The 16,700-nt window shown below is 42.4% G+C and overlaps 1 protein-coding gene across 1 annotated transcript in view; it reads left to right on the top strand.

Moving 5' to 3' along the window:
• The window catches only part of LOC126473669 (solute carrier family 22 member 7-like), a 241,284-nt gene that overhangs the window by 149,469 nt on the left and 75,115 nt on the right, over nt 1-16,700 (top strand). Inside the window, exon 6 of the mRNA XM_050100902.1 lies at nt 14,308-14,476. Coding sequence (XP_049956859.1) covers nt 14,308-14,476 — 169 coding nt within the window. The remainder of the gene's footprint in view (nt 1-14,307; nt 14,477-16,700) is intronic.

The raw sequence follows: 16,700 nt of genomic DNA, 5'->3' as shown, positions 1-16,700 counted from the left end.
CCAGAGACGTTGTTCAATTTAAATTGATAATTTGTAATCTCTGATTCAGTCAGCACAGATACACGACCTTTCATTTCTTTAAACAAAATTTATAATATTTTAATCTTTGTCAAGCATTTTATGTTTCAGATATTTCCTTAATAAGTAGACGACAAGCCCTACCTTATGGTCTTTGGTTTTATGTATCATACTTTATGTATCTCACTAAGTAACTTAAAACACCGTTATTTCACTTTTTGCGTTTTACTTTTGTACTAGACAAAAACCGGAAATTTGGAAAAATAAGTTTTTCACACCATTTCACTTCTTCACATTTCCAAGATAAAATATTTGTTTTCATATTTTGCAGTATTATAAACTCAGTCACACACAACGTATTGCTGTCGTGATCCATGTTGGGTCATACGACAAATAAGATTTTAGGACGAAATAAAAATGTCAACCCAACGTTGTAGTAGTTTAATTATACATCTTTTTCATATTTTCATTTTTACAATTACGTTAATAATGGTGGAAAATGGAATCTTCCAGCAGTCGCTTATCTTCGTTGAAGGTGTCACTCCGGCCGCTGTTCTTTCAATATGAAACACAAAATATTAACATTTTGTAAATATTTCACAGTTTGTAATGAGTAAAAACCATTTAATTATATTTTAAAAGAAATATTTACATTATAGATAGCAGTGTGACCGAAAACACGTCACACTACATAGTCTATATGATTTCAAATACCGTATGTCTGATGTAGACGTGAGGTGCCTAGGCAACAAGTGCGAAGTTTTGTTTGATGGGCCAAAACTGCCCTGAAAGAGTATTCTACACCTACATCTACATCTACATACATACTCCGCAATCCTCCATACGATGCGTGGCGGAGGGTACCTCGTACCACAACTAGCATCTTCTCTCCCTGTTCCACTCCCAAACAGAACGAGGGAAAAATGACTGCCTATATGCCTCTGTACGAGCCCTAATCTCTCTTATCTTTGTGGTCTTTCCGCGAAATGTAACTTGGCGGCAGTAAAATTGTACTGCTGTCAGCCTCAAATGCTGGTTCTCTAAATTTCCTCAGCAGCGGTTCACGAACAGAACGCCTCCTTTCCTCTAGAGACTCCCACCCGAGTTCCTGAAGCATTCGCGTAACACTCGCGTGATGATCAAACCTACCAGTAACAAATCTAGCAGCCCGCCTTTGAATTGCTTCTATGTCCTCCCTCAATCCGACCTGATAGGGATCCCAAACGCTCGAGCAGTACTCAAGAATAGGTCGTATTAGTGTTTTATAAGCGGTCTCCTTTACAGATGAACCACATCTTCCCACAATTCTACCAATGAACCGAAGACGACTATCCGCCTTCCCCACAACTACCATTACGTGCTTGTCCCACTTCATATCGCTCTGCAATGTTACGCCCAAATATTTAATCGACGTGACTGTGTCAAGCGCTACACTACTAATGGAGTATTCAAAAATTACGGGATTCTTTTTCCTATTCATCTGCATTAATTTACATTTATCTATATTTAGAGTTACCTGCCATTCTTTACACCAATCACAAATTCTGTCCAAGTCATCTTGTATCCTCCTACAGTCACTCATCTACATCTACATCGACATCTACATCTACATCCATACTTCGCAAGCCACCTGACGGTGTGTGGCGGTGAGTAGTTTGAGTACCTCTATCGGCTCTCCCTTCTATTCCAGTCTCGTATTGTTCGTGGAAAGAAAAATTGCCGGTAAGCCTCTGTGTGGGCTCTGATCTCTTTGTTTTTATCCTCATGCTCTCTTCTCGAGATACACTTAGGAGGGAGCAATGTACTACTTGACTCCTCGGAGAAGGTATGTTCTCGAAAATTCAACAAAAGCCCGTACCGAGCTACTGAGCGTCTCTCCTACAGAGTCTTCCACTGGAGTTTATCTATCATCTCCGTAACGCTTTCGCGATTACTAAATGATCCTGTAACGAAGCGCGCTGCTCTCCGTTGGATCTTCTCTACGTCTTCTATCAACCCTATCTAGTATGGATCCCACACTGCTGAGCAGTATTCAAGCAGTGGGCGAACAAGCGTACTGTAACCTACTTCCTTTGTTTTCGGATTGCATTTCCTTAGGATTCTTCCAATGAATCTCAGTCTGGCATCTGCTTTACCGACGATCAACTTCATATGATCTTTCCATTTTAAATCACTCCTAATGCGTACTCCCAGATAATTTATGGAATTAACTGCCTCCAGTTGCTGACCTGCTATATTGTAGCTAAATGACATGGGGTCTTTCTTTCTATGTATTCGCAGCACATTACACTTGTCTACATTGAGATTCAATTGCCATTCTCTGCACCATGCGTCAATACGCTGCAGACCCTCCTGCATTTCAGTACAATTTTTCATTGCTACAACCTCTCGATATAGCACAGCATCATCCGCAAAAAGCCTCAGTGGACTTCCGATGTCATCCACATGGTCATTGATGTATATTGTGAATAGCAACGGTCCTACGACACTCCCCTGCGGCACACCTGAAATCACTCTTACTTCGGAAGACTTCTCTCCATTGAGAATGACATGCTGCGTTCTGTTATCTAGGAACTCTTTAATCCAATCACACAATTGGTCTGATAGTCCATATGCTCTTACTTTGTTCATTAAACGACTTTGGGGAACTGTATCGAACGCCTTGCGGAAGTCAAGAAACATGGCATCTACCCGGGAACCCGTGTCTATGGCCGTCTGAGTCTCGTGGACGAATAGCGCGAGCTGGGTTTCACTCAACGACGACTCCTTCCTGTACACCACAGCATGATCAGCAAACAGCCGCACATTGCTATCCACCTATCCAAAAGATCATTTATGTAGATAGAAAACAACAGCGAACCTACCACACTTCCCTGGGGCACTCCAGACGATACCCTCACCTCCGATGAATACTCACCATCGAGAACAACGTACTCGGTCCTGGCGGATTGCGGATGTGGCGTTGCTTACTGGTTTAGCGATCCATCAGATTCCAGCCACCTCGGTAGGCTGTGTCCAAACGAGCGGGTGTCTGACCCCAGTGTGTGGCCCTACGAATAAGTGTTTGTTCCAAACGTCAGTTCCAAACGGGACGTTTACCGATAAGGTTTCCAGCAGTAATGGCACGCGGCGCTATATTAAGTGCTGTTGTTTATATTGGCCCTGACAGGTGTAGATTCTGATTTCTCAAGTTTAGTCAGCTCTCTTCTGCTGTCTTTGATGGCCTTTTCTCCATCGGCTCTGTCACTCTTCTGTCCGTATGACAGACGAAATATCTATCTTAAACTGTCTGTGAGGTTCAGGTAGCGTATCGATGACTAGCGCGATGCGCTTCTGAAATATCCCATTGGTATCCTAAAACAGGTTCAGTATCTACGATTTGTTGCTAGAATGTTATCCATTGACCCATGTGAAGACCGCGTTGAGGAGTGTCTTTGTTAATATCGTACCCTTGACTAGGCTCAGTCAAAAGCAGCTGTACGAAGAGGGAAGCCACCCTTTGGAGGATCTTCTTCATTGTGACGTAGGTAAAAGTTTTGCAACAGGGGTTCCATATAAGTGCTGAAGAACCAGGCAAGGACATCATCTGATTTGCTGAAGCTGCTGTAAAATTCACTTTTTTCTGAATGAACTTGTTTGGTAACTTCTTTAGGTCTCTTACTGCTGTGAACATAATCATTCAGCTCATCCTTATAGACATGAGACTGATACATATGTGTCAGCAATGATGTTGACGTAACTTCCACCCATTCCAGCATACTACTTCCCAAAGGATGTGATTTGGTATGTCTCAGAGAGACAGGCATCTGCTACAGTTTATGAAGTCCTTAAAGCGGTGCACGATGGATATACGTTAACACAATGATCACAGAACACGTCACCAAAGCATCTTCCCACAGTTACGTCTAATTTATTTTCAATTCCTACTTTAACGCTTCCACCGACGACCTTTAACGGCAATCGCTGCTAACGTTATACCTCTGCGAGGAATTTTTGATAAGTTGACCTTGAGATAAAATAATAGAAACAGAACAATCAAATTGGGATTCGTTTCCGAAACACTCCAGCAGAGTATAACCAATAGCAAACGGTGGATCAGGAACAGACGTTCTCCCAGCACAAAAGTTGTAACACTACATATTAAGAGCGGTCGCTAGCCTAATTAGGGTTTCTTGTGTCAAGCAAAATGATAAAGCACAAGGCTAACCTAACCTTCGTTGACACACACACTAAAGTCTTTCGTTACATCTGTTCCTACTACAACACAGTAACCCAACCTTGCAGATAAATGTGCTACTAACAAGAAAATGGCCAATGAGATAGTCAACAGTAGCATATGACTCTCAATAACATGTACCTTAAATGAACCAGCTGTAACAGTTCATAAAACCAGTTAAATCAAACTAGTACCAATACCGAACAGGGAAAAGCTTGAAATGATTCTGAATTTAAATCAGGGGGTCTGCTAATGATCGTAATCAATAACTTCATCGCTTAGTACGGGGTCTCTATGCCTGTGCTATAACCAACTTGCATTAGAGTAGATAACATAGTAATTATTTCTTTCTTAAACTCAGTTTGAAGCATCCAAACAGAATACAAGTCTAACTTCACTGGCTCTGAAGCAAGCCTTTGCATTGCTTCATTAACTAGCTAGACTAATACCCTAGGACCCTTAAACTTTCATGGTTTGAAGAACCATGCTCATTAACAAAACCACACCAGCATGTATGAGAAATGGAAAGTATTGTTATCATTAATTATTAATTTATTAAAGCATAACAAACTATAACTCTTTAAATAACAAATGCACTTTGATAATCAGTCTTTTTACCTACTCAAAAGTATTATTGGCTTTACAAATGACAACACATCATTAAATTCAATCTGAACCACTTTCTCATAATAAATCAGGACATCTGAAATTAAATTCGCTAGTACAGGATTCCTGTCCAGGTTTGTGATTTGGGATAATCACGGGTGTATGATAGAGTTTTTAGCAACACCACAATTACTATTATAAAATCAACCAAATTTCACAAGTACCTGGTCCATTTACAGAATGCCAAATATAAACAATTTAGTGGAAGGCTGGTGGTTCTGGTGACTGGAACCTGGCAGTGATGGAATCACAGCAATACTGTTGGCCTCGCCGTGTTACATATTTTCTTGGCGTCGAAATTATATTTTTATAGGGCCAAAAACCATGCCATGATAATGGTATTAGCAAATGCAGCATCCGAGGCCCATAAACACTGCCCCTAAGCTCTTCCAGCATCAAAACTCCAGGAATATGAGCCACAACTATCCGCTGCTGCTAGCAAGGTGTTAACCACAGCACGGCTCAACCCAGACTCCTTACCCGTCACAAAGGACAAGTTTTGCCACTTGCGTGCCAGCCACACCTTTCCCACTCTACCAGGCTACGTTCGGAGCTGCTCTGCTTCCCCACATCTTTTACATTCAACACTACGTTCCCTAACTGTGGACCAACTCATTTACAGTATATTACACAACAATCATTCCAGTAGTTATTTAAATCCACAAGCATAATTTAAACAACATCGTTCAAAAGTTTCACATAACCGAAATACGTATACAAAGTCAAAGAATTTCCGTGACAGATACAACATTATACATAAGCAATACCACAAATTGACATAGAAATATCGAGACAGATATAAACTAGGTCAAAAATAGGTGTTACACTGCAGTGCAGCTGCCATGTGAGGATCCTGTTTCTCATACTATGTGCTAAACTTCAACGAAGTTTCTAATTGATTGATAAACTAGAAATGAGCATGAAGGAAACAAGCACTACTAATTTCAACTTAAAAAGGAAACATAATACTTTCAAACTACATGTACGTATGATTACACTAGAAGCATAAAATCTTTTAAGCTGACTGTAAGTCGGAGCAGAAAATTCACTCGAAGATACTAGCAAAGAGAATACAGTCGCCGTTATGAGCAGTAAATCCAAGTTCGAGTTCTTTAAGAGATTTTCATTTTTCACCACATATTCATTACATTGCATGTCCTGCACTTGGTTCACTCTCAGTTACTTTCGTGTCATTGTGTTAACACTGGTGTCTTCCTCAACGATTTATTCATCTAATTTGAATGAGTTTAATTAATTCAAGAGAGAATAGCATCAGAATCTTACTACTGCGGAGTTCTGTGATGAGTGTGTAGTGTGCAGTACCCTGTAGAAACACAAAAATGCCGTATACACTCAATCCTGAGAGATGGAGTCCCTTTTTCAGGATTAAATGCACAAAATAAGAACCTAATTTTGATACACAGTGCCCTGTGGACACACAAACATTCCACATACACTCAGTCTCTAAGATGGAATCCTACTTTTCAGGATTAAATGCACAAAACAAGAAGACAAGTTTCATACTGTGTTAAGTATAAGAACGATACAACATGGGCCTCTTTAATGCTTAGTTCAAAAAGTTGAGTACTTTAATGTGTCATAAGAGTATCACTTGATAAAGCATACTGAGCATAAATTTTGAATTATCACAATAACAGCTCTATCCATCATCACAGAACAACCTTCAAAATTTTCAAATGACTGTTACAATGTATTTCTTAAATAATTCGTACTATATTGTAACGTGTGGTTTAGACAACATAGAGCAAACATTTATAAAATACGAGGGCATTTCGAAAAGTAAAGATACAATGGCTCGCAGTCCTTAAATAGAAAATTTATTTAGAAAACATCAGTTACATCTTATTAACTGGATTATTTGTTATTTTTCGACATAATCACCCCCCTTATCCAAACATTTGTTAAGTCGGTGCACAAGCTTTTGTATCCCACAGTCATAGAAGGTTCTCGCCTGTTGTCAGAACCACATTACAACTTCATCTTTGATCTCTTCATCGTCGTGGAATGATTTTCCACCAAGATGTGACTTCAGGTAATGGAAGACAAGGAAGTCGGTGGGCACAAGGTCCGGGCTGTATGGCGGATGGTCCAATACGTCCCATTTTTTTTCTCTGGACTGGAAAGAAACATGCGCATTGTTTTAAAATGAGGCCGCGTTCATTGTCAATACGTCCCAGAGATGGCAGCACCATACGGCAGATGGAATTTTACCGCCAGCGGCGAGACTGAGAACTGTTTTAAATACTTAAAATGGCGACATTTTCCTTACTTGAACAGCATGCAATAATTCGTTTTCTGAATTTGCATGGTGTGAAACCAATTGAAATTCATCGACAGTTGAAGGAGATATGTGGTGATGGAGTTATGGATGTGTCGAAAGTGTGTTCATGGGTGCGACAGTTTAATGAAGGCAGAACATCATGTGACAACAAACCGAAACAACCTCAGGCTCGCACAAGCCGGTCTGACGACACGATCAAGAAAGTGGAGAGAATTGTTTTGGAGGATCGCCGAATGACTGTTGAACAGATCGCCTCCAGAGTTGGTATTTCTGTGGGTTCTGTGCACACAATCCTGCATGACGACCTGAAAATGCGAAAAGAGTCATCCAGGTGGGTGCCACGAATGCTGACGGACGACCACACGGCTGCCCGTGTGGCATGTTGCCAAGCAATGTTGACGCACAATGACAGCATGAATGGGACTTTCTTTTCGTCGGTTGCGACAATGGATGAGACGTGGATGCCATTTTTCAATCCAGAAACAAAGCGCCAGTCACCTCAATGGAAGCACACAGATTCACCGCCACCAAAAAAATTTCGGGTAACCGCCAGTGCTGAGAAAATGATGGTGTCCATGTTCTGGGACAGCAAGGGCGTAATCCTTACCCATTGCGTTCCAAAGGGCACTACGGTAACAGGTGCATCCTACGAAATTGTTTTGAAGAACAAATTCCTTCCTGCACTGCAACAAAAACGTCTGGGAAGTGCTGCGCGTGTGCTGTTTCACCAAGACAACGCACCCGCACATCGAGCTAATGTTACGCAACAGTTTCTTCGTGATAACAACTTTGAAGTGATTCCTCATGCTCCCTACTCACCTGACCTGGCTCCTAGTGACTTTTGGCTTTTTCCAACAATGAAAGACACTGTCCGTGGCCGCACATTCACCAGCCGTGCTGCTATTGCCTCAGCAGTTTTCCAGTGGTCAAAACAGACTCCTAAAGAAGCCTTCGCCGCTGCCATGGAATCATGGCGTCAGCGTTGTGAAAAATGTGTACGTCTGCAAGGCGATTACGTCGAGAAGTAACGCCAGCCATTTTAAACACGACCTACTCCAACCAGAAGCAACGTTCAACTGCCGAACGACCGCAAGGAGAAACTAACGGTTCAAGGTTAACACCAGTGTTGCCAATTTGCTCGCCAAAACTCTTCTGTTCCTCTGGCGTACGGTGTATCTTTACTTTCCGAAATACCCTCGTATAACTTAAATTAATAATAAATACCTACTTCACTCTACAATGTACACTGCTGGAACAAAATAGTACATCCTTTTAGAGATTTCCAAGTCACCCAAGATTCATTGTTGCAACAGTGCATATGCAGACCATGAAACTATTACATTTACAGATCAACAGCAAAACGGTTCTGAGGTACCAGGTACCGGCCTATGCTGAAGCACCGATATTAGTATGTGGTGCAGTTTCCGCAGGCGGCAATGCAGGCGCTGACTCGGCATCCAGTCGATCGTACAGATGGCGAATACTGTCCTGGGATACGTTATGCCACGCCTGCTCGACCTGTTCACGTACTTCTGTAAGAGTTGTCGGCTGACGAGTCACTTCTTTTCTCCTCGTACGCCACACATGCCCCATCAGAAGTAAGTCCAGAGATAGTACTGGCCAGAGAAGTTGCCGCATGCCTTGCAGAGCACACGGAGTTTCGCTGGCAGTAAGTGACCGAGCATTATCCTCTTGGAAAAGCATCGCCTTCCTGTTGCAAAAACGGCAGAAGAATGGGTCTAACAACATTCTCCAAAAACGATTGCTGGTTAACATCCCCAGCATAAACACCAAAGGTGAATGTCAGTTGTAGGTTATTGCAGCGCAGACCATAAGCCCTGGGATGGTGCCAGTCTGTCTTGGACGAATGCAAATCACTTGCGTGCTGGCAGGATCTACATTCATCTCTGGAAACCGCGACGCACCACTCCATCTTCAAAGTAAACCTTTGACAGTACCAGTCGAGCCGTGCACGTCGATGCCAGGGGCCGAGTGGAAGACGGGCTGGAGTTGTGTGTGTCTGCAGTCCCACTGCTAAAGTGCGCGTCATTTACGACGGCGGCCGAATTTAGGTTCGTTCTGCGCATCTGACGTCACGAAACACAGTCATCCAATGAACAGAGAACGACATTGCCAGAGCTCGAGTGCAGTGCAGAGCACGGATGAGTGTCTTCAGTTTTAGAAACTTTATTTAAAGTAATTGAACAAAAGCAATGTCTTGATAGCAGACTTTCTATGAAAGAATGTTTGGAAAAAGCATTCTTCATACCAATTGCTTCATATTCTATTAATTAATTAAACCAAACAAGCAATAAGCCTCCTAATTTAGGCGATATCAAGGAAATTCATTCTCACTAACCGCTTTTTCGCAATAAAGAACAGCGGTAATTGTTTATTTCCTGATGTACTTCGACGAAATGTGGGTAATTCATAGTCATACCAACAGTGTTTGTTGGTATTTTGCGTGACGCTTTAAAGTCCTCAAGGAAGTGTATTAGATGATGAGTTGCATTAGCATAATGGTTAAGGTGTTTGGCTGCTAAGCAGAAGGTGGGGAGTTCAAACCTTGTTTGGTGTTTAATATTTTCTTTATTTAAAAACAATATCGAAGTATCTCACTTCATGAATTTTATTTGTTTGAATGTAATTTTTCGAAATTTCCAGTGGCAACTAAAATCGACCATACGGAAAGTATACGCTGTGGACTTTTACCTCTGCAAACTCTTCAAAATTTCGTGCAATGGTTTACTACATTCAATACTGCACAGTAACTGCGTTGATCATCGAAACAAAATTAAGCCATTTGTGGGGGGAAGGTATCAGTCAAGAAGATGTGTAAAAATCAAATTTTTGGGCCAAACAGTTTCTGTGAAATCGAATGATAAGTGTGTCAAAGCAGTCGGAACACCATGTGTCTGCACAGGCGAGCAGTGCAGTGATGGCAAAATCGCGCACAGCGTGGAATGCGGGGATCACGTCTCTGTAGCAGCGAAAGGGCCACTGATTAACCGATGACGGAGCTTGAACGCAAACCACATGACCACCGTCATATCATGTTCAGGATGGCAGCGCACGGGGACATCACTGACGCGTAAGCCGTCTCTTGCAGTTTTCTCGGAATTGTCTAAGTAGTACGCCTTACTATTTACACATTACGTTGTCCTAATGCACTACTAAAAGTATACGAACTTTGAAACACATCCATGTTACGAATGTCGTGGCTGCGGCGGGTCGCGGTTTAATTTCTCGTGTCTATTCGTCGTTGTTACTGTTCAGACTGCAAATTAAAATTCACCTACGTCAGAACGGCGTCTGCTCAGTGTCCCTTCACTCGGCAACATAGATACTTTCAAGATGATGTAAAAGTGGCGTTGATAAAAAACACCACCTAATATCTACAATTACTGAGGCCGCGCAACTCTAGTTACGAAAGAAAGTTCAATAGAAATACTATCATCCAATTTTATCGGGCAGTAAGAAAATGAATTGGCTTCTGGAAAATAATGTCCGAAATTTCCATACAATAATGTTTATTTTGTCCTTGATAACCAAAGAAAAGGTACTATTCAGTCCACATTTAAACTACTGGCTATTTCCTTCCAGTTCACGATTCATACACACATTCCACACACACAGCAGCCAGAAATCTGTCCAAACCCGTCCCAAATTAAACAACGTTTCCACAGTCATTAATTTCACCACTAATAAGAGTTATTACATTCGGTCCTTCTTGTGGATTTCTAAGAAAAAAACTGCTCGACAAAAATGCTCGGTAGTTGAATACTGAAACACGCCACGCAGATTCTATGAAGACCAATATTTCACACGCGAATATCTGTCCAACAGATTTAGTCAAAACCTCTGAAATTTCGCCAAGCAATCCTCAACAACAACTGCTATCGACTTAGTTCACCAATAACTCAAACACTAAGTAATTCTTCATCTTACACATTATTTATACTGGCACTAGTAACATGACCGTCCACGTCCTTCTTCCAGCCTCGCTCCCAGTGTAACTATCAGGTAACGAGCGGTAACCGTCTCAACTCTGACTGGCTGACCATATTGACTGCCAATCAGAATACTCGCTGGTGATCATACTTGGGCCATAACTGGTCTGCACCAATCGTTATAAACAGACGCATTTGCGTCAATCTGACATACAAATATTATAGTAATGTTTAATAAACGAAAACGAAAAGACTATAATTCTGTAAATATTCTTTAGATAAAGATTTTACTCCAGCTCACTTTCTGGCTGCTCTGCACCAATAGCAATCACACCTAGACATGAACGTCGTCAGCAAAGGGGATAAATCCCCACGATCATTTTCTCACAACAGGATTGTGTAACTCTTGCACGTTACTGAAGACAGTATACAGGGTGCTACAGAAAGGTACGGCCAAACTTTCAGGAAACATTCCTCACACACAAATAAAGAAAAGATGTTATGTGGACATGTTTCCGGAAACGCTTACTTTCCATGTTAAAGCTCATTTTAGTTTCATTCCAACGTGATCAAATTGTAAATTTTCACAATCAACATGTGTGGGCTGACGAGAATCCGCACTCAATTGTGCAATCACGTCACCAAAAGAGATTTTCTGTGAACGATTGGGCAGGCATTGTTGGTGATGTCTTGATTGGGCATCATGTTATTCCACCTACGCTCAATGGAGCACGTTATCATGATTTGATACGGGATACTCTACCTGTGCTGCTAGAACATGTGCCTTTACAAGTACGACACAACATGTGGTTCATGCACAATGGAGCTCCTGCACATTTCAGTCGAAGTGTTCGTACGCTTCTCAACAACAGATTCGGTGACCGATGGATTGGTAGAGGCGGACCAATTCCATGGTCTCCACGCTCTCCTGACCTCAACCCTCTTGACTTTCATTTATGGGGGCATTTGAAAGCTCTTGTCTACGCAACCCCGGTACCAATTGTAGAGACTCTTCGTGCTCGTATTGTGGACGGCTGTGATACAATACGCCATTCTCCAGGGCTGCATCAGAGCATCAGGGATTCCATGCGACGGAGGGTGGGTGCATGTATCCTCGCTAACGGAGAACATTTTGAACATTTCCTGTAACAAAGTGTTTGAAGTCACGCTGGTACGTTCTGTTGCTGTGTGTTTCCATTCCACGATTAATGTGATTTGAAGATAAGTAATAAAATGAGCTCTAACATTGAAAGTAAGCGTTTCCGGACACATGTCCACACAAAATATTTTCTTTCTTTGTGTGTGAGGAATGTTTCCTGAAAGTTTGGCCGTACCTTTTCGTAACACCCTGTATAATGCAATATTGAAGTTTGACGAATGTCCCACATACACACTCTCGTTTACTCACAGGCTCACATAACTCATAACAAAATAAATATTGATTTTAATAGTGCTTTCTGAAGTTATTCTAGATTTCATACTACGAAAATTGTAAGGTATTTGAAATTTTAAAATTAAATTTCGATTAAATAATTATATAGCCTGATACTTCAGGTGAGTATTTCAATTGACAACCAAAAACAAGTCATAAATGTTCCCAGGTGAATTTTCTTTGTTAAGTATAGTTTTTCTAACTTTAAAATAAATTTTCCTGTCTCCGAAAATATGCCTGCTAGAAAGCTGAGATTTTCACACCACCTTTCTATTAATAACAAAGTGCAGTATATATGAAACTTCCTGGCAGATTGAAACTGAGTGCCGGACCGAGACTCGAACTCGGGACCTTTGCCTTTCGCGGGCAAGTGCTCTACCAACCGAGCTACCCAAGACTTGCACTTGCCCGCGAAGGGCAAAGGTCCCGAGTTCGAGTCTCGGTCCGGCACACAGTTTTAATCTGCCAGGAAGTTTCATATCAGCACACACTCAGCTGTAGAGTGAAAATTTCATTCTAGAAACATCCCCCAGGCTGTGGCTAAGCCATGTCTCCGCAATACCCTTTCTTTCAGGAGTGCTAGTTCTGCAAGGTTCGCAGGAGAGCTTCTGTAAAGTTTCGAAGGTAGGAGACGAGGTACTGGCGGAAGTAAAGCTGTGAGGACGGGGCGTGAGTCGTGCTTGGGTAGCTCAGTTGGTAGAGCACTCGCCCGCGAAAGGCAAAGGTCCCGAGTTCGAGTCTCGGTCCGGCACACAGTTTTAATCTGCCAGGAAGTTTCATATTAGCGCACACTCCGCTGTGGAGTGAAAATTTCATTCTAGATGCAGTATACATATTTTGAAAACGATTACACAAAAACTACCATCCTTTATTTAGATTATTATAGGTGGTGAATGTACGCGTTCAGTAAGAGATATTGAAATTAGCTTTCACACGGTAGGCACGTGTGTCTCCTGGGTAGGCCGCTAGATGTCAACTCCCGAAGTTATGTACAGCGAGCTATCCTGAAACAAACGTTCGTTCGGAACAACTTGCCACGCTACCTACAGTGGCCTGCCCTTGTATCTTTAAATGCAGATTAAGTGCAATGTAAAAGCCAGTCTTGTAAATGGTCAGTCTATTAGCCATAATTTCCTTGATATTATATGTAATATTTATAAGCCAGCTGACTTACAAATACATCGCAGATGTGACTGATGTTACGTGTCAAGAAATAAACCAAAACTCCTGAAAACTGACGGCAACAGCCCGCAAACGAAATAACAGTTTCAATGTGAATAACATTCTCACTACAATCGCCAAAGAACAAGTGTCCCTGGCTGAGCAATTTCTGCTCGTTTGCAGTTGAGGGCTTTCGTAAAAAATTTGTTGTTGTGGAACCATACATACTGCTATTGTGTCTCTCTCGCAAGTAAATTCAAAATGGTTCAAATGGCTCTGAGCACTATGGGACTTAACTTCTGTGGTCATCAGTCCCCTAGAACTTAGAACTACTTAAACCTAACTAACCTAAGGACGTCACACACATCCATGCCCGAGGCAGGATTCGAACCTACGACCGTAGCGGTCACGCGGTTCCAGACTGAAGCGCCTTTAACCGCACGGCCACACCGGCCGGCCGCAAGTAAATTATCGAAACGTCACAGGAACATCTTTGAAGTGAAGTCTGTGTTATTTGATACCGAAGACTGAAAGCACATGATGACGTTTTCTCGTGTTTCAGGCTTGGAGCTGACTGACATCAAGCACCGCACTGCGATCAACTGCTACGCATCCTGCAGCATGGCCGCTGGAGTGGTGCTCGCTGGTCTGGTGTCTTGGGCGCTGCCCAATTGGAACTATTCCCTCTCGTTTGCCGCCCTCAGTTGTTTTGCGCTGTTCTTCTTCTTCAGGTAATGCACGCAAAATAAACGATACATGAGGATGCGTAAAGATACAATGAATATTAAAATTTTATGTTTTTGACCTAAATGAGCAACGGACGACGAATATATACAGGTTGTGTTTAGTCAGCGTGTCTTGTCTACGAGCCGAGCCGAAGTTCGCCAGGAGATTATTTTTACGAGTGAAGCGTGTAGGAACGTGTGATGCGAAGCACGTAGCGAGATACGTGGAGCATTCGAGCGGCTCGTATCACTGTACAATGGAGTGGTCCATTGTTGCGGTTGTGTCGTGGGATATTGTTCACAATTAATCATGTGCAGGGGTCGAAGATCTGTTGGTGTTGGGTATTCCCAGGCTGCTGTTGCGTACGTCATCAGCCATGTAATGAGAGTTATATACAAGTACAGGGCTATTACAAAAGCTTGAAGCGATTTCATAAATTCACTGTAGCTCCATTCATTGACATATGGTCACGACACACTACAGATACGTAGAAAAACTCATAAAGCTTTGTTCGGCTGAAGCCGCACTTCAGCTTTCTGCCGCCAGAGCGCTCGAGAGCGCAGTGAGACAAAATGGCGACAGGAGCCGAGAAAGCGTATGTCGTGCTTGAAATGCACTCACATCAGTCAGTCATAACAGTGCAACGACACTTCAGGACGAAGTTCAACAAAGATCCACCAACTGCTAACTCCATTCGGCGACGGTATGCGCAGTTTAAAGCTTCTGGATGCCTCTGTAAGGGGAAATCAACGGGTCGGCCTGCAGTGAGCGAAGAAACGGTTGAAGGCGTGCGGACAAGTTTCACGCGTAGCCCGCGGAAGTCGACGAATAAAGCAAGCAGGGAGCTAAACGTACCACAGCCGACGGTTTAGAAAATCTTACGGAAAAGGCTAAAGCAGAAGCCTTACCGTTTACAATTGCTACAAGCCCTGACACCCGATGACAAAGTCAAACGCTTAGAATTTTCGGCGCGGTTGCAACAGCTCGTGGAAGAGGATGTGTTCAGTGCGAAACTTGTTTTCAGTGATGAAGCAACATTTTTTCTTAATGGTGAAGTGAACAGACACAATGTGCGAATCTGGGCGGTAGAGAATCCTCACGCATTCGTGCAGCAAATTCGCAATTCACCAAAAGTTAACGTGTTTAAAGTTTACGGCCCCTTTTTCTTCTGCAAAAACAACGTTACAGGACACATGTATGTGGACATGCTGGAAAATTGGCTCATGCCACAACTGGAGACCGACAGCGCCGACTTCATCTTTCAACAGGATGGTGCTCCACCGCACTTCCATCAAGATGTTCGGCGTTTCTTAAACAGGAGATTGGAAAACCGATGGATCGGTCGTGGTGGAGATCATGATCAGCAATTCGTGTCATGGCCTCCACGCTCTCCCGACTTAACCCCATGCGATTTCTTTCTGTGGGGTTATGTGAAAGATTCAGTGTTTAAACCTCCTCTACCAAGAAACGTGCCAGAACTGCGAGCTCGCATCAACGATGCTTTCGAACTCATTGATGGGGACATGCTGCACCGAGTGTGGGAGGAACTTGATTATCGGCTTGATGTCTGCCGAATCACTAAAGGGGCTCATATCGAACATTTGTGAATGCCTAAAAAAACTTTTTGAGTTTTTGTATGTGTGTGCAAAGCATTGTGAAAATATCTCAAATAATAAAGTTATTGTAGAGCTGTGAAATCGCTTCAATCATTTGTAATAACCCTGTACTAGCCACACCCCTATTCAATGTACTTTGGCTGTTGAGCATTGTGTAGAATTAGAAAAGTCCGACTTAAGCTCTGGTTTCAGTCTCCCGCCCCCGCAGTGTAACTAGACTAGACGCTGAAGCAGCTAATTCTTACAGAGAAATACGGGATGTCCAGAAAAGGACTCCCTGATTTCAAAATTAAATATTTCGAAAACAAAGATCGATAGAGGAATGCAGTAAACGGTATGTTTACTGTGAAAGCTGTAAGAAGTTTGTACAACAGTTTGAAATAATAGTTACAAAAGCTGCTAACAGATGGCGCTGTAATCGCCATACGTAATGCCTAGTATAAATAGTGATCCGAAGCCCAGAGCGATCAGTTCCACTATTGAAACGTGAAAGGAGGCTAGCGTACCGAAGGAAGAGATTAAAACCATGTACTCCATTGAACAACGCGTTTTTCTGGTGCTAGAGTACCACAGGTTAGAAGAGAGTCCTACGGCAACAAGGCGACGTTTTCAA

This window comes from Schistocerca serialis, chromosome 4 (genome assembly GCF_023864345.2).
Source record: "Schistocerca serialis cubense isolate TAMUIC-IGC-003099 chromosome 4, iqSchSeri2.2, whole genome shotgun sequence".
In the NCBI taxonomy this organism is placed as follows: domain Eukaryota; kingdom Metazoa; phylum Arthropoda; class Insecta; order Orthoptera; family Acrididae; genus Schistocerca; species Schistocerca serialis.
The sequence above is the reverse complement of the archived record's forward strand: the minus strand, read 5'-3'. Positions and strand labels throughout refer to the sequence as shown.